This window comes from Diabrotica virgifera, chromosome 1 (assembly GCF_917563875.1).
Source record: "Diabrotica virgifera virgifera chromosome 1, PGI_DIABVI_V3a".
Lineage (NCBI taxonomy): Eukaryota > Metazoa > Arthropoda > Insecta > Coleoptera > Chrysomelidae > Diabrotica > Diabrotica virgifera.
This window is the reverse complement of record NC_065443.1, coordinates 7,382,655-7,401,716: the sequence shown is the minus strand read 5'-3', so window position 1 is coordinate 7,401,716 and position 19,062 is coordinate 7,382,655. Positions and strand designations below refer to the sequence as shown.

Here is a 19,062-nt window from a genome sequence, read left to right as displayed (position 1 = left end):
TCAATAAATCCAAGATTCCATAGCTAAGACCTAAGACTGACCAAAGGCGTACTCGTTACGAGACTGGTTTTATTAAAGAACAAATGTACATACTTACAATTCAAAGTTTTATTTCTGAATAAATAAACTTTTATTAAGATCTATTTTCTAGTAACGTCTTCTTGGTTTCTATTATTTGCAAACCATAAGAATCATCATCATTCTCTTTGCCTTATCCCTATGCGGGGTCGGCTTCCCTAATTGCATTTCTCCACACAATTATATCTTGGGTCATATCAATGTTAATCCCCTTTACCAACATGTCCTGCCTTATCGTCTCCCCCCAGGTCTTCTTTGGTCTTCCTCTCCTACTCCTTCCAGGAATCTGCACTTCAGCTATTCTTCGTATTGGGTGGTTAACGTCTCGACGTTGAACATGACCAAACCATCTTAACCTATGCTCTCTCATTTTGGCATCAATTGGTGCCACACCTAGACTTCCCCTAATATACTCATTTCTAGTTTTATCCTTCTTTGTCACTCCACTCATCCATCTAAGCATTCTCATTTCCGCCACATGCATTCGCTGTTCCTCTTTCTTTTTCATTGCCCAACATTCAGTTCCGTACATCATAGCTGGTCTTATGGCTGTTTTATAGAATTTTCCCTTCAGCTTCATTGGAATTTTTCTGTCACACAACACACCACTCGCTTCTTTCCACTTCATCCATCCAGCCCTAATTCTACTGCATGCATCTCCATCTATTTCTCCATTACTCTGTAATACCGATCCTAGGTACTTAAAATGATTGCTTTTTACAATCATTTCACCATCCAAAGATACCATTTTATTTGTAGTAGCTCCATCTTTAAATGAACATTCCAAATACTCTGTTTTTGTCCTACTAAGTTTTAAACCTTTTTCCTCCAGAGCTTGTCTCCACTGTTCCAGTTTTTGTTCTAAGTCTCTTTCACTATTTCCTACTAACACGACATCATCAGCATACATTAAGCACCATGGAATGTTACCCTGTATTTTCGCTGTTATCTGGTCCAAAACTAATGAGAATAAATACGGACTAAGCACAGAACCTTGATGCAATCCTACTTTCACATGAAATTTATCAGTCTCTCCCACACCTGTCCTAACACTAGTCGTTACTCCCTCATACATATCCCTCACAATCTTTACATATTCACCAGGGACTCCTTTCTTATTGAGTGCCCACCACAGAATCTCTCGAGGAACTCTATCATATGCTTTCTCAAGATCAATGAATACCATATGAGCGTTTGTTTCTTTACTCCTGTATTTTTCGATCAAATGCCTTATAATGAAAATTGCATCTGTTGTTGATCTACCCTGCATAAAGCCAAATTGATTCTCGGATATTTCGGTCTCTTCACGTATCCGTCTATCAATTACTCTTTCCCATATTTTCCTGGTGTGGCTAAGCAGTTTTATAGCCCTGTAGTTTGTACATTGTTGTATATCTCCCTTGTTTTTGTAAACAGGTACCAGTATACTGCTTCTCCATTCGTCTGGCATTTGTCCAACTTCCATAATTCTATTAAATAGACCTGCTAGCCACCTTGTTCCTGTCTCTCCCAATGCTCTCCATACTTCCCCAGGAATATCATCTGGTCCTACCGCTTTTCCTTTCTTTATTTTTTGAAGCGCTTGAGCCACTTCCTCGTTGGTTATTTTGGTGACCATTGCTGCTACTGTCTCCGTTGACTCTACAGGCTGTCTGTCAAATTTTTTATTTAATAAGCTGTCAAAGTATTTTCTCCATCTCTTTTTGACATCCCTTTCGTGAACTAGTATTTTATTATTTTCATCTCGGATACATCTAATCTGATTAAAATCTTTTGCTTTCTTTGCTCTCTGTTTGGCTATTTTATATATCTTCGTTTCGCCTTCCCTGGTATCAAGTTGATCGTATAGGTTTGAATACGCTTCTGCTTTAGCTTTTGCTACTGCTACTTTCGCTTCCTTTTTGGCGACCATATAGTTTTGAAGATCTATGTCCGATCTGGTTTCTTGCCACTTTTTATATAATTTTCTCTTCTCTTTTATTTTTCCTTGTACTTCATTTGACCACCACCAAGTCTCTTTATCCTCAAACTTCTTTCCTGACGTTTTCCCAAGTATTTCAATAGCCGTCTCTCTAATAATATTGGCCATTCTTCCCCAAATTGTATTAGATTAGGGCTTCCTTTCATGTTCCAACATATTTTTCCTACTATTCTTTCCCTGAATAGACCTTCCTTCTCATCTTTTTTTAGCATCCACCACTTGATTTTTTGTGGTCCTCTCCGATATTTTTGTTTAATTTCGCTTTTTACTTCGATGTCCAGAACAAGCAGCTTATGTTGTTGGCTTACTGTCTCACTAACTATTACCTTGCAGTCCTTGCATTCACGTATGTCTTCTTTCCTTATCATGAAGTAGTCTATTTGGGATTGATATTGTCCACTTTTGTAGGTAATAAGTTGAGTTTCTCTCTTTTTAAAGAATGTGTTAACAATCGCCATATCCAATGCTGTTGCTAATTCTAGCATGTCATCTCTAGCTTTATTTCTAGTTCCAAAGCCTAATCCCCCATGTATTGTTTCATATCCTGTCTTGGCTTGGCCCACATGTGCATTGAAATCACCTCCTATTATAACTTTCTCCTCCGCTGGAATATCACTCAGTACGTCTCCTAATTGATCATAGAAAGCTCTTCTTTCATTCTCGCCATTGCAAACCATAAGAATGTTGAATGAAAAAAGATAAGGGGACATCTAAGTCTTCATCTCACTACCTGTCTATCCAACGTGGCAACGTGGCAGAATGTTGTCGTGAAACGCAAACAAGAGGTGTATTATATTTCAATTTGAGAAACATGAAACATTTCATACAAACATGAGATTGTATACAGGGTATCCATAAACTCTACCGACAAACTCTAGACAGGAGATTCCTCAGATAATTTTCAGACAATTTAACCAAATTCACCTTCCTAAGGGAGCTAGAGCTCTTTGAAGATGGCGTCTTTTCATTAGTTTTTCTTAAATAACTCCACAACGCTTTTATAGAGAAAAACGAAAATTGGTATACGTATTTATTTTTCAGAGATAAATCGATTCCATGCATTGCGAATTTATAGTACCGGTCATAGGCGTCCGTTTTGGGTAGGGCAACAGTTATTTTATTGCATAACTTTTTTATCTTTAATTTTTAATCATTTTTGACTCTGGATTATTAAGTTGTGAGGTATTCCACAAAAGGTACTCTTGTTTTAAGTCGATACTATACACCGTTTTATAGAAAAATCGATTTGAAAATTTTTCTTCTTTTGAATTTCCAAAAAAAATTTCAAAGAAAAACTATTTAGAAATCCAAAAAACTAGTACGTTTATTTATATTTCAGAGATGAATCGAATTCATTAGATGCGAATTTCTAGTACGGGTCATATGCGTCCGTTTTGGGTAGGTCAAACGGTTATTTGTCGCATAACAGTTTTGTCTTTAATTTTTAAGCATTTTTGACTCTAGATTATTAAGTTATGAGGTATTCTAGTACTAAAAGTTACTCTTGCTTTAAGTTGGTAAAATGCACCGTTTTTTTTTTGAAAAAATTTTTCAATTTTTTTTCAGATTTAAAGAACGAAAAATTTTGAAATCGATTTTTCTAGAAAACCGTGAGTCCTACCGACTTAAAGCAAGAGTACCTTTTAGTACTAGAATACCTCACAATTTAATAATCCAGTGTCAAAAATGTTTAAAAGTTAAAAACAAAAATGTTATGTGATAAAATAACCGTTGCACTACCCAAAATGGACGCCTATGATCGGTACTAGAAATTCGCAATGGATGGAATCAATTTATTTCTGGAAGATAAATATGCGTACCAATTTTTGTTTTTCTTACTAAAAGCATTCTGGAGGTATTTAAGAAAAACTAATTACAAAAGGCCATCTTCAAAGAGCTCTAGCTCCGTTAGGAAGCATTTTCAGACTAGGTGAATTTAGCTAAACTGTCTTAAAATTATCTAAAGAATCGCCTGTCTTTGTTTGTCGGTAGAGTTTCTGGACACCCTGTATAAGGAGATCTCTGAACAAACTAAAATAAACACTGTGTAAATGTTTGGCATTATTTAGATTAGACATTTCACTGATGAAAGGTTTGGTAGATTAGGTAGTACTGAATGGACTCCTCGTTCACCTGATTTGAATCCTAAATTTTATTTTTATTGGGGGTACTTGAAATGTAGAATTTGAAAACTTAAACCAGCAATTATTGCAGAGCTAAGGCAAAGTATAATCGATGAAATAAATAAAAATGTATACCATTTTTATTCAGTTGCAATGCGAAGGCAAAACAATCTTATTTTTCACTTAGAACAGGTAGCGCAGTCCAGAACTCTGAATCGACGATTTTCGACTCTTATTGGAGTCATCATCGGAGAGGCGTAGGCCTGCTGCTCTCTGCTCGAAGTGATCAAACCATGAAAGTTTATCCCCACATTGCAACTGACGTATATGGATTAGGTGACTAGCGTCATCTGGCAATTGAAAGGTAAAGTTTTCAAGCCTAATATCAACATTATTAATATTAAAAAATATTAAAAATATTACTAAAAGATTTTTAAATTGAAAACTTATTGGTCCATTTCCCTGGTAACACCTCCAAGGCTTCTAAAATTTGCAAGCCAGATGGATGCTGCAGTGAAGACAATGGGAGGGAATTCTAAAAAGTTGTAATTCACAACCTTTACCTTTTACCTTTGATTATCGATGAAATCATATTAATTTATATAAAAAGAGAAACATGAAACATGAAAAAATTCATTTTTCTGTTTTTCAACTGAAGTGTTGTGAATGGTTAAGCCACATTTGATGCAAGAGTTGCGAATTCTTCCTGGTCCGCTTTTGCTATTGATTTTGCCTTTTAATATAAGTTCGTTCTTTTGATTTCTTACGATGTGACCAAAATATTGTGTTTTCCGTTCTTTTATTATAAGCATAAGCTCTCTTTAGCACCAGAGTTCGAATGCTTGGATTCTTTTTTGTGTTGATTCTGTCATTGTCCCAGTGGCGGCTCGTACCACTTTAAGAAGGTAGTGCCAGAACTCGGGCAGCCGCCAAAATTTTTAGTGACGGATTCACGATATTGTCAAAAAAAGGTATACTGAAAACAAAAACTAAAAAAAAAATGTGCGCGGATACTTTTATCTTATGTATCTTAAGTTTATTGATCTGAGGTGCCAAGCAATTGTCCAACATTGATCAAAACAGTTCCGTAAATTAATTAATAATAAAAACCTCTGAACCTACCACCAGCATTTACTGCTGATAGTGCTTGAAAATTGTTATTACGATTTAGTCTCTATTTACCAATTTATAAAAATAATACTATTTCATTATTCACACACATGCACAAATTTTTGTAATGTCACTTTTAAAGTTTACGATATGTAAAGTTCATTCTTCTATTTTTTGGTTGCAAAGTTTTCAATGACTTTATAATAAAAATTATCAATACAATTTACAAAATGCTTTTCTGCAGATAGCATACCTAAAGCACTATGTTTTAACATCGAAAACAGCGCAGCGTTCTGCTTCAGATGTTGATATAGGAATGGTAACTAATAGGTCTGGATCCCGCGTATGAGAAAAAAGTTGATTAATAGCAAGCTGAAAATTTGTTAATAACTTAAGGGTGTCTAGTCGGATAAACTTTGATATATAGGAACACTGGAACAGGGGCAGTTTTAATTGTGGAACATGTTAAAAAACTGGAACGGTCACACCACGAAAACGGCACATTTATTTTGTCCGACAGAACAGACTTAAACTCTCCGAACAGAGATTAAACTCTCATGCAAAAATCAGACTGCTATTTATCACCTGTCATAATTCCTGTCATTTGACATATTCTACATGTTCCACTCATTAAAACGCCCATTTGGTGATAAATAGCAGTCTGCTTTTTGCATGAGAGTTTAATCTCTGTTCGAAGAGTTTAAGTCTGTTCTGTCGGACAAAATACATGTGCCGTTTTCGTGGTCTGACGGTTCCAAATTTTTAACCTGTTCCACAATTAAAATTGCCCCTGTTACAGTGTTCCCATATATCAAAGTTTATCCGACTAGACACCCTTAAGCTATTAACAAATTTTCAGCTTGCTATTAATCAACTTTTTTTTTATACGAGGGATCCAGACCTATAACATACTTAAAAGTTTAATAGTTTCTTCAAATGTGCTTTTTAAACCTTTCCTCTACAATAAAACCGATAGCGAAACAGCCCCAGAGGTAGTACTTAATTCGTCTCGCTAATACAGTACCTACTTCTAATTCAGTTTTAAACTGAGTTTTGTTTAAAAATTAAAATTGTCTCCATGTTTCATTAAGAAATGATTCGGAGAACTGATGCTAATAAGCAGAAAACTTCTCCGACATAAATAAATTAGAAGCAACTAAATGTCCGGAGAAGGTAGACCTTTGACAGATCTGGTACTTTTAATATGTAATATGAACCTTTAAGTCGTTTAATTTGGCGCTAAAATTGACCAGCTCCTTAAATATGCCTCTATTTTCTGAATTTTCTTTTTCGTCGTAACCTCTTAAAGCTAACTCGAAAGCTTCACAACACCTTATAACATTTGTAGTTTTTTTTTCTAGCGAAAAACCACCAAAAAGTTTTTTTAAGGTACTAATCTTCATTGTCAATTAATCAATTAAACTTAAGAAATAATCAAAATATTATTAAAATACCCACGATCATGATGCACTAAAAGTTTAATTATAAATACAAAAACTTTTTAACAGAAAATATACATAATAAAAGCGACAAACCAGCACGTAAAGAAATTCAAAATAAATAGACCTGGTATCATACCCTCGTGCCTGGCACAGAGATTCTAATTTTAAGGTATACTAATAGTCCAATATAGCTCTTTCTCTGTCACTTACATAGAATGCTCGTAAAATCTTTCTCTCTCTAATCGTGCCAGTACTGACTTCGGCACGAAGGAGATTCCACCTGTCGAATACTCTCCGCTGTCGGCAGGGATTGTATTACGCCCATAGTTGCCATATTTTATATAATTTATGAAGATCAAAAGAAATACACACAAAAAAATTAACAAGAATTAAAAAGTTTTGAGGATAAAAAATATGTTTCTGCATAGTTAGCAAGGTGGTGCCATGGCTCTATGGCACTACCTCACGGGCCGCCACTGCATTGTCCAGGTTTCAACACCATAGAGCAAGGTGAAGAAAACATAGCACTTAAGTACTCTAGTTCTCAATGAGAACCACCCAAATGGCGGTTGCATAGAACTATTTGCATTTTATAAAACACTGTACGTGCCTTTTCCAGACGTCTTCTTATCTCTAGTGAGTGGTTCCAAGTTTCATCAAGATTACTTCCAAGGTACGTTATTCTTGTTACGCTTTTTGTCTTCTTTGCATTCAATTTCATTCCAAGTTCTCCACAGGCTGTCGTTACTCGGCCCATTAGGCGCAGTGCTTCAGTATTATCTGCCAAAATAACCGTGTCATCAGCGTATCGCAGGTTATTTATACATTGCCCGTTTATAATTATATCATTCAAGGTGCTTTCCAAAGCATTCTTAAATATCTTCTCAGAGTAAACGTTGAACAGCGGAAGTGTTCTTCCTATATTTTGAACATCCCTATCTTATTACGTTCTCGACATTGACTTTTCAAGATGTTTCGCTTTTTATTCTGATTTTAGCCTTTTTTTTTCTTGTTAGAGGTTTGAAATGATCCTTGTTTTTATCGTCGATATTACATGACCTTAAAATATCTATTAGTTTATCATGTTGCACCAGGTCAAAAACCTTCTGAAAGGCTATAAAACTCAAGTATACATAGAATCGACATCTCTACAGCGAATACTGTTTTTTTTTTTTAATTTCAAGGTGTATATCCGTACTATACGCTGCAAATCTATACATTTAAAAGATTTTCTTCAAAATACAGTTTTCGTTTATCAATATGGATAGCACAACAAAGTTCTTGCACTTCTTATTTAGCCTGTTTTATTAAATTGAGAAAAAGTAAAAAACTCTGTTTACTTCTAAAGGTTGTATGAAGGTACAATCGTAATTGTTAACAGTAAATTAAATCTTTATACATTCCATAAACGTTTTTAAGGAGCTTTTAACGTTATAGTTTGCGATTTGTTCCAGTGTATTACGTCAACAACAGTCCGAGACCTTCACGAATACGAATTCCTCGACATCGCATCGTATATGGTAAAAAATTAACATTTTCGTTACGCTTATGATTACACTAACGCTAGTAATGGAAATATTGTACTATGCAGTAGAGATGGGGCAGATGGGGGTATATTTGCAAATTTTTAGTTTTACAAGTCAAAGTTTTCAACTTAATAAAATGTAAAATAATATTAAATTAAAAAATTTATTGGGACCATTTTCAGGTTAAACATCCGTGGCTTCTAAAAATTCAAGCCAAGCGTTTGCTGGATCTAGGAAGATTAGGGAATTCTACAATTTGCAATTCACATCTCATCTTTTCAGCGCGGAAAAATTCTAACGAAAATAGAATCCTACATACTAATAGAAATAAAAATGAATAACCAATTTTTCTCATTCCAACACAAAGCCAAAGCCGTCTTATACTTCAGTTCGTTTAGAGAGCGCAATAAGCATCCTTGCCGAACGGTTTCAAAACTCGTTAGTTTTTCATCAGAGAATACATATATGTTGCTATGTCTAAACCAAACTAAAAAAATCCAGATGACTAGCCTCGTGTTGCAAGTAACGAAATGGCCTGTGTGTCATAGCAACATCTTCTAGATACAATTCAAAGTATTCAACTTAAACAAAATATAATAGTATATTATGCAACGAGCATTTAATGATGGTCATTATGAAGCGAGTATGAGAGATACGAAACGAGCCGCCTAGCAGCGAGTTTCGTATAGAGTACGAGCTTCATAATGATAATTAAATGCAAGTTGTATACACTATTTCTTCTATGATCATTCACAACAAAGAATATATTCAAATTTATTAATTTTGTAACACAAACAAATTCAGTAGTTTGTCAGTTTGACGATTTGTTTACATATTGAGAACTGTCAAAGCGTATGTATTTGACTCGCCAATGGTCACTGCACGTGTACCACCTTTATCGCGAATGCCATATTGCGATTCTATTGGTTAAAAATCTGTATCTTAATGAAAAGCTGTATCATATTGAAGTTCATTATGATACAGGTAGTGATATCATAATTGATATTATTATTAGTGCAGTCACTGAAGGTGGATATGAGCTATTACCTCCGATTTCGTTGAACCTCCATCGATTTGCATGAAAATTGGTGAGTGGTTAGAGGATATCTCAAGGAACAAAGGTGACATGGTGCCAACTTGCTCTTTTATCCTGGGGGTGGATGCCACCCCTCCCCGGGGGTGAAAATTATTTGATTAAAAATAACCCCAAAATTCGATAGACGGACAAATTATAAGCATAATTTGTTATATGAAGTTATTAAAATAAATCAAAACTGTTTGAGTTATTAAAGATCAAAAATTTTAATTTTTCGTGAGAAAAATGCATGTTTTTAACCGATTTTTCATAAATAACTCAAAAACTGCAAGTTTTTACAAAAATGTTATTATTATCAAAATTGAGGCTAATAAAAAATCAAATAAAATCCTTACTAGAAAAACCTTTCTATGCTAATTAAAAGGAAGTTATAGGTAATTGAATGTATATTTCTTTCGTCGAGTACCCAAATCTAAGTATTCAAGCTTAAATACCGGCAAAATGATGCATTTTATAACATAAACTTATAAAACATTTGTAAAAGTTTATAGAAATATCTATCAAATAAGTCCTCGAACAAGTTGGTAGCATTAAAATTTATGCACCAAAAATGTTTCAAAATGTATCTTTTAAATACTAGTATACATATACTAAACACTAAAAATCTTTTAAATACTAAATACTAGTTAAAAGTTGATTCCAAGAGCTATTAAAAAATGTCGAAATTAGTCTTTTAAACCTCTCACTTTTTAACAATAAAAGGTTAAATGGCCCCGGTTACATGGTTCTCGCAGCAAAATTGAAATTTTAAACGTTTCTATCTCGGTATTTTTGGAGTTATTATCAAAAGAAAATGAAAAGTACGATAATTTTAAAAACTCTATTTTTTTTAAATTGTACCTATTTTTCAGAAATATGCATTCTAAACCGGTGAAAATTGTTGAAATCATTAACTATGTTAACCTAAAGAAATTCTTGTGAGGATTACTACAAATTTTAATTTTTGTGGAAATGGCGTATGTTTTATTTTTCACTTTTTCCTAAAAAAATCGAAAGGGTTCTCTTATTTTCATCATAACTTGCTTAATTTTGATGCTATTAACTTCTACTGGAGCTCATTTGATAAGTACTTTGAAATACTTTGACAAGTGCTTAACAAGTATATTCTATAAAATGCATCGTTTTCCCGTTATGTAAGCTTGAATACTTAGATTTGAGTATTCGTCGAAAAAAATATACATTCAATTACCCATAACTCACTTTGAAATAACATGAGTTTAGTTCTGTAAGTGGGAAGTGTTTTAAATTTTTTATTATCTTTAATTTTGGTAATAATAGTTTTTTACAAAAGCTTATAATTTTTGAGTAATACGTGAAAAACAGCTTTAAAACATGCATTTTTTTAAGAAAAAATAAAATTTTTGATATTTAATAACTCAAAAAGTATTGATTTCTGTTAATAACTTTATATAACAAATTTTACTTAGAAGTTACCCTCTATCGATTTCTGGTATTTTTTTTATTAAAAAAAATTTCACCCCCGAGAAGGGGTGGCATCCACCCCCAGCGTAAAAGCGCAAGTTGGCATCATGTCACCTTTGTTCCTTGAAGTATCTTCTAACTACTCACCAATTTTCATGAAAATCGATGAAGGTTCAACGAAATTGGAGGTGAAAACCTTCAGTGACTCCACTTTTTTAATTTCCACCCCACAAATTTTTTAATTGCTTTTATGTTGTGTGAAATGCTATAATATTTTTAATTTTTAGTAAAGCAAAAACAAGAAATAAATCAACAAAGTATTTATGGTAGTCGGCATTTCAGAGACCAGGCTGCTGTGTCTGTTAAAAGTCTGATACAGTGTTAAGTGACAAACATTACTCTCACCAACAGGACGTTTCCATTAGTCGCCGTTGAATAGTTTATATGTAGAAAGATTGTTCCATAAGAAGTCTTGCGTGCAAGAAATGCGTAATTATTATGGCTTTTACTAATAAATTTTCAGTAGTGCCTTGCAAAGCCATCTTCAGTCTTAATAATTAACATTGGGCTGACTAGAATAAAGCCAGTAATTCTTAATAGTATAAAGACATTTAAGCTTTTTGGTATCTTTTATTCATTACGATAAAAAATAGAAAAATACGCTCTTTTATTTATTGTCTAGACAATTTTCTTGAGCCCGTTTTAGTTTCGATTTTACCATTTTCCCTAGAGGTTTAAATTTTGTCATTACTGCCTCAAGTGTGGTGTTTACAAGAAATAAGCTTGCTACACAAGATTTTTTTACCAAACAGTAGGTAGTTACAATTATTTTTTATTTGTGGCATTTCTAAAACAATTGAACTGCTAAGAATTGTAATTTTTGTTTGGACTAAGGTTAGTTTCTTGGATAGATACATACATCCAACATCAGGGATTCGACTGAATCCTAGAATGGAATTAAATTGCTATGTTTAAGCATCCTTTTACCTCTAACAAATAATAAAAAAATACATAAAATTTTAAAGATAAAAAATAAACCAAAAACAAGAATGTGTGTGTGTACTTTGTACACACGTAATCATTCATACTTCTATTATTTCAACGAAATAAATATATTTTAAATAGTTTATTTTTGTATTTTATTTAAATATTAAACTAATTTTACTTTACTTTCCAAAAATTTTTATTAAAACAACACCAAACATTTATAAAAAGTAAGACAAGCCAACAATACGACGTGTTTCTAAGCGGTCACCCATCCAAAACGTAACCGCGCTAAACACTGCTTGACTACGGTTATCGGGCCACAACCGTATTCGCGGTGTGCAAGTACTTGGAAGGGGAAACGAGAAACGACCCTGCGCGAGTCGCGGAGAAATATTGCAACTATCTTAAATAATTCATATTGTCAATTGAAATTGTCAAATTGACGTATATTTCATACCTTCTGTCAATGAAGCAGAAATAGGGGTCGCTTTGCCGAACTTGCACGGCCCCAATAAGTCAGTCTGCTATAGCCGTAAAATTGATACCAAAATAAATTATTTTGACAAATTGTACACAAAATATTAAGGCTGCTTTTCAACGAAAACATTTCTTTTATAAATTCGCAAAAGTGTGTGTGTGTGTTATTGCGTTGCCGCTCCTCCAATACTCAGATCAGATTTATCGATGGATTCTTATGTAGTTTTTTCTTCTGAATCCACATATGAAAACGGCATTTCCATATCTCTAACCGTCTTCGAGATAATCGACCTCGAAGTCTAAAATGTGACGTCACAATCCATTTATTTTCTGCCCAGACACTACACCCCAGCTGAAATCGTTGCTAGTAAGTAGGCTAGTTTTTTAATCTCGATTTGTTAAGCAAAGCATAGGTTATTTACATTTGAGTTTGACACTTCGTGAATGTCAAACTAAATCTTAAATTAAGTATTAATATAACGTCAATGACATTTGATAGTGAATTTAATTATTATATAAAATAATTAAGATGTTCAAAAACACAATTTGAGTATATTTTTTTAAAAGCAATAATTTATTAACAGCTTTAAAAAGGTTTATACCAGTATACGTATACGGCCTCCCTTTTATGATAAATGGACTGTTCCATTTGATATGAAATTAAAATTTAGTCGGTTCGCTAAACTCGACACAACTGGCTAGTGATTTTAGTAAGTAATTTTTTTGTTTAGTCTAGTAAAATTATTTAGTAATTATTATTAACTAATTAGTAATCATTTTTTTTTGCCTAATTGGCAAAATTATTGACTAAAATCACTAGCCAGTTGTGTCTGAGTTTAGCGAACCGACAGTATATGAAATAATATTGTTTGGTATAAAAAATTATGGTCTGATATGTGCAATTACATCCTTCTAATGGAAAAAAATATTTGAAGATTTTTCTCAAATTATGGATACCAACAACATTTTCATTTATAACTTTTATTTTAATTTGACGAAGAAAATTTTTTCTTCATAAACAGCTCTTTAGCTAAGATGTTCTAAGATTTATGATGCAATCATCATATATAAAATTTTATTAATTTTATACGAGGTATATAAAAAATATTAATTTCGATCAAGAGTAAACTATCTTTATAGTATATAACATTTAAATTGGAATGATATAATTGCACATTATAACATATCTATTAATTCTAAACTACTTTTCATAATAGCAATGTTCCATATTATGAATTAAAATACGTAAATAAACAAAGTTTTCGTTATGATAATGCTCGCATTTTCAGCTTGTTTATTCTTGTTTTCATTATATTTCAATACTTATTATCATATTCCCGACGGCGACAAATCCAAAGACACACAAATTATAGTAAATATATTTATTAAAAACACCAATATATTTTTCACACTTTATTTGCATTGATACATACAGTGCATATATTCTAACTGTGCCGGTGGGGGATGGCGTTTATGCACAGAATTATTATTGTCGGTGTATGAGAGAGGAAGTATTCGAAATAATAAAATAATAAATAATATAAAATTTGTTATTTCATTATTTCGAATACTTTCTCTTTTATACACCGATTATAATACTGCGCATAGATCCCATCCCCCACCGGCACCTTTAGAATCTGTGCACTGTAGGTAACTTGCAACTAACTTCATACTGTTTGTGTGCGCGTAGTTCATACTGTCGCTTTTATAAAAAATCACTTTCAATATTTTTTTAATCGCACCTAAAGGTAAAGAAGTATAACTTCAATAATGATTGAAGATAAAATATGCAATATTTTTGTCTGTGAGTATGTAATATCGTTTTCCAAAAGTTCTCCTTTAATGTAGTAATATTTATTTCAAAATAAAATTTCTGCATTTACTGCATTTATAGCGCCGTCATCGCCTATTGACGGCTTGTATAAGGCCATATTATACAACTCAGCATAATTTTTATTTATTAAATGGGATTTTAATGCAATATAGCATGTATTTATAAGAAAATCTCGCTATCATCTCGTATTTCCTTTTTAATCAACGCAAATTACAGGTATAGAGAACTCGTGATGAACACATTAAAAATAAACGAACATATTCCTAAACAATTTATAACATTCCTTCTCTGGGCTTACACGAACTGACAGCCATGGAAAATCTCCTTAATCGAATACTGTATGAGCTTTTTATACGATGAATACGTAGATGAGTTTAATGATGTTATTTCAGTTTTGCTTCAAGTGTTTCCATATTTTGAATTATTATTCATGTTATTAATTAATGTGAGAAATAAGTGATACCTCCTTTTTTAAACATAAGATAGACAATGTTGATTACTTCCAAGTTAACATTGTTACAAAACTGCCTAAACAATAATAAGCTGTGAGAATCTAGAAGGGCTGCAAAATATATACTGCACAGCTGTGACGACCTCATGATTTGATGAAAAATAGTTTCCACGTGCATTTTTTTAGGTATTGAAACAGACGGAAGGCGGTAGGGGCCAAATCTGAAGAATAGTGTGGATGGTCCAAGAATTTTCACTTCAATTCATAGATTTAGCAATTGTCTATGATTTTAGTTATTCAATATAACAACTTGAAGTTAGAAATGCTTACCAAGAGAAGCTGCAGAAAAGTCAACAGCTGGAAGGTAAAACAAGATTTAGAGTTGACAACAGAGAACAATTCTGACCTGGAAAGACCCTCGAACCCGTTTAAATCTGACTTTTTTAATAGGTAGTACAAGGATAGAGCCTATGTACTGAGCTTAATATCTGGGCATCCGACTAGATACAGATCTACAAGACACCTTATAAAAGTAGTACATAGAGCAGAAGAGAGGACCGCGGCATTAATAACAATTATGCCAAATATAGCAGTCCCAGTGCCATCAAAAGAAGGATGTACCTTTAGGTTGTACAGTCTACCCTCTTATACGGCATCCCCAGCTAGCACGAAGCTTTGATAATGGCTAAATATCAAGAAATGCTTACAAAGGGACAAAGAAAGCCCCTTTAACAGCAAAATACTTCGATCACAGAATGCATTCTACTGTATTCTATGCTTGGATCTTCCATAAATAGTAAACAATAAATAACTTTTTATTAATTTCACGTCTTAAATCAATTATTCATCAAATGCACCATCAATATTATTTAATAAACATCTCAAAATATTCCTGAAGCCGTGTCAAATATTTAGTACCCTTGTTTGTCACTGTCTTGTCACCATATTCTGTTCGACTGAGTGCGTTGTATGACAAAGAGAGGGAATGTTCGATTTGGAAAATATCACCACGTACATGGTGTTCATTGTTTTCGAATCCTGGAACAACTAATAAATATTTTTGGAAAATTTAAACGCAGAATGAAAAATTACATCATTACCAAGGGTTATAAAGTGCCTTAGAGTAAACAAAAAGTATTTTTGAATGAGATATTTGAAATTAAAATCACACTAAATTTTCTTTTTTTTTTCACCGCCGCAACTTATTAAAATAAACAATAAAGAAGTTTACCCTCGTAGTAGTGAATGATGTAATATTTCATTCTGCGTTTAAATTTTTAAAAAATACTTATCAATTTTCTCAGGATTTGAAAATAATGAATGCATTTAAAAAGCATTGGAACGAAATTTTGCCTCTACGCTCTTAAATAGGATCATAAAAATTACAGAATAAATTTACAGAAGTGTAAATAATTTATAAAAAATTAATTATAATGTAGGTAATGCAAGCCAGAATATTTAAAATAAAAAGATAATTTTAGGTTAATGTAGGTAAAACAGTAGGTAATGCAAACCAGAATATTTAAAATAAAAAGATAATTTTATCTTATCAGCTTATTAGTGTTATGTATTTATGATAATATAAAAAGTACATAACAGTCTAAAAAAACCATAGGTAAACGTATTCTAGAAAATAATTTTTACATACTTTTTAATTGCAGTCGTTGGGTAGTTCTCCAAAAATGACGTACTCAGAGTTGCAAGTAGTACTTATAGTGATTTTAGAAGAATTAAATAATGATAATTTACAATCAAAAAGCAAAATAAACGAAAATAAATTTGACGACACATTTGATTTAACAATAGTTCAAAAATATACCATAGAAGGTATAGATTCTGAGAAGTTTAATAATGGTATTCAGCTTTTACTAGAACAAAGAGAAGAAACCAAAGAATGGAGCAATGTCAACAAAATAATTTTCAAGGGACTGGTACTTGTCTATAATAACAGTAATCAGAAAGAAAGGTTTTGTTTTTTTAGCAAAATTTTGACGTATTTTTATAACAAATTGGTCCAAAAACTTATTGAAATGCAACAGCCATCTCAAATTATTTCTTTGGAAGATTTTATGAATCTAGTGAGGAATATGTTACCTTTTGTGAAGTTAGAAGTTTTAGTTCAGCGTGTGTGCTTAAAAAGTGTCGATTTTGTTGATCTAAAAGAAGCTATAGAAGAAGTTTTTGAATGTTTAATATACCCTAAGATTCTCAGAGAAGATTGCTACCAAATAATAAGGAATAAGTTGAAAAAGAAAGAAGTGGACTTTTTGAAATTTAAAGTAGAGCAGAGTCATGAAAAAAACGGAGAATGCAGTGATTACTACAAACTCAGTATTGATTTAGAAGAAAACCATCACGTATGTACTCACAAGTTTTTTATTAAATATCTGCCTGAAAATATAGACGAAATTTTTATGGAAATTACCATGTCTTTTGCGAAGGAGCAGAAATTTTATAAATCCTTTATTCCTATGCTTGAACAGTTGGGATATAGCAAAATAACTGATTTTGCACCAAAATGTTTCTTTACCTGCAAAAACTTGTTTCTAGTGTTCGAAGACCTGTCTGTGAAAGGCTACAAGAACATATCTATGAACGAACCTTGGAGTCAGCAGCAGCTTTCACACATTTTGAAGCAGGTATCTAAACTTCATAGTTGTACTCTATTATTTGAACAAAAAATGGCTGAGCTGCTTGGTTATGAAATTAAAATCAATGATTATTTTTCTGATATGGTTGCTGAGAGTGCTATTGGTAGAGATATAAAATCAGCTCCTATTAGTCATGCTTTTATAGCTGGAAGTCATCATTTGGTCCAAAAATATTGCAAGGTTCTTAATACCGAAAATACCGACCAGATCACAAAAATTGCTCTGGAGAAATTGCAGACCAAATTTGATGCAATGCTACCATCCACGAAATACAGAAACGTTATTAACCATGGTGATCTTTGGGCCAACAATATTATGCTTGCTGAAAAATCTTCAGAGTATATTATAGTAGATTTTGCTTCGATAAGATGGTGTCCGCCAGCTTGTGACTTCTTAATTCTGCTTTTTATTAACACAGATAAAATAACTAGAGATCGTTCTGCATTAACACTATTTAACCAATATTACCTCAGCACAAGGTCTATCCTAAATCAACACCAAATAAATATTAAATCAGTGATTTCTCGAGATGAGTATTTAGATTTCTTTAAAGAGTACAGAATAGGGGTTGCTTCAATGGCTTCAGGATATTTACAGCTGAAACTCTTGGAGGACGTTGGTGATTTAACTGGAGGTGATTCAAGTCTTCAGGATCATTGTATTAATCCAGAAAGCAGGTGTAAGGTGTTGGATAAGATGTGGGATCAGATGAAATGTAATTACAGGATCGAGGAGATTATTTGTGAGATTATAGATTTTTTATCAATAAACTGCAATTAAATTAAAGTTGTTTGGTATTTAATTTTAACATTTTCTGTATGAGGGATTTTAAGATGAACTGAATTGTTATTGACGGTTACATGATTACGTATTTAAGGTCCTATATGTCATACCTACTTAGGTAGTCTTCGATAGTATAAACAGAGAGTAAATGTGGACAATTCTGAAACTGTATTGACTATTCATCAACCTGATCAGATTATTCTCCAATGGACACCTACAGAGCCAGATCCGATGAAGCGGGAGAAATGATAAAAGATATAGCCATTATATAGCTATACAAAATGGAGATAAACAATGCTGCCTACTATCCCCCACACTACTCCCTGTCATAATAAGGGATTGGATCATGGAGAAAGTAAGCAAGAAAAAACAGGTAATAGGTGGAATTTGCACAATAAATTGGAGAACTTGGAGTTCGTAGACGATATTAGTCTCCTAATCAAACATAGCAACCATATGCCGAAGAAGATCAAATCATATATAGAAAAAAAGAGTAGTAAAACCACAGTATCCATCTAAATCCTTAAAGAAAATCTGAAACACACGTTATATACCAGAATTAACCAAAATCAAAATATAATTGTGTGGCTTAGAATGTTTTAGAGAGAAAGAAACAATTACCAAAAATTATAACGAACCTTTATAAATAAGTAAAATTTGATAAAAAATTTTTGTCCTGGTAAAACGTATATTAGTTTAAAAAGCCCCTATAGGGCTACAAACATAGAAACAAAATGTTTTCGTTCTGTAACAAAAGCATCATCAGTGTTACAAGAACATGGTGAGCCACCCAAAATACAAAGGTTGAAACCTTTTAAAAATAGACTAAGGGCCGGTTGTTCGAACGCTTATCAACATTGATCACTATCAAATACTTAATTACTGTCACAACTGTCAATGTCAACTTTGGTTGGGTTGCCGAAAACATAATTATTGATGACAATTATGAAATTAGTTAATCAATTATGTTAATAATTGTTATGTTAATTGACTAACTAATCTCATAATTGTAATTAACTATGTTTTCAGCAACCCAACCAAAGTTGACATTGACAGTTGTGACAGCAATTAAATATTTGATAGTGATCAATGTTGATTAGC

The 19,062-nt window shown here is 32.6% G+C and overlaps 2 protein-coding genes across 2 annotated transcripts in view; one reads left to right on the top strand and one right to left on the bottom strand.

Moving 5' to 3' along the window:
- The window catches only part of LOC114334605 (uncharacterized), a 348,910-nt gene that overhangs the window by 286,634 nt on the left and 43,214 nt on the right, over positions 1-19,062 (bottom strand). The gene's annotated exons all lie outside the window — the stretch shown is intronic.
- Positions 16,164-17,964, top strand: LOC114335391 (uncharacterized). The gene has a single exon (XM_028285623.2). The coding sequence runs from the start codon at positions 16,210-16,212 to the stop codon at positions 17,956-17,958; it is 1,749 nt and encodes a 582-aa protein (XP_028141424.2). The 5' UTR covers positions 16,164-16,209; the 3' UTR covers positions 17,959-17,964.

Bases quoted from the DNA above. Each gene is read 5' to 3' on its own strand.
- LOC114335391 (XM_028285623.2), top strand. From the start codon at position 16,210: ATGACGTACTCAGAGTTGCAAGTAGTACTTATAGTGATTTTAGAAGAA.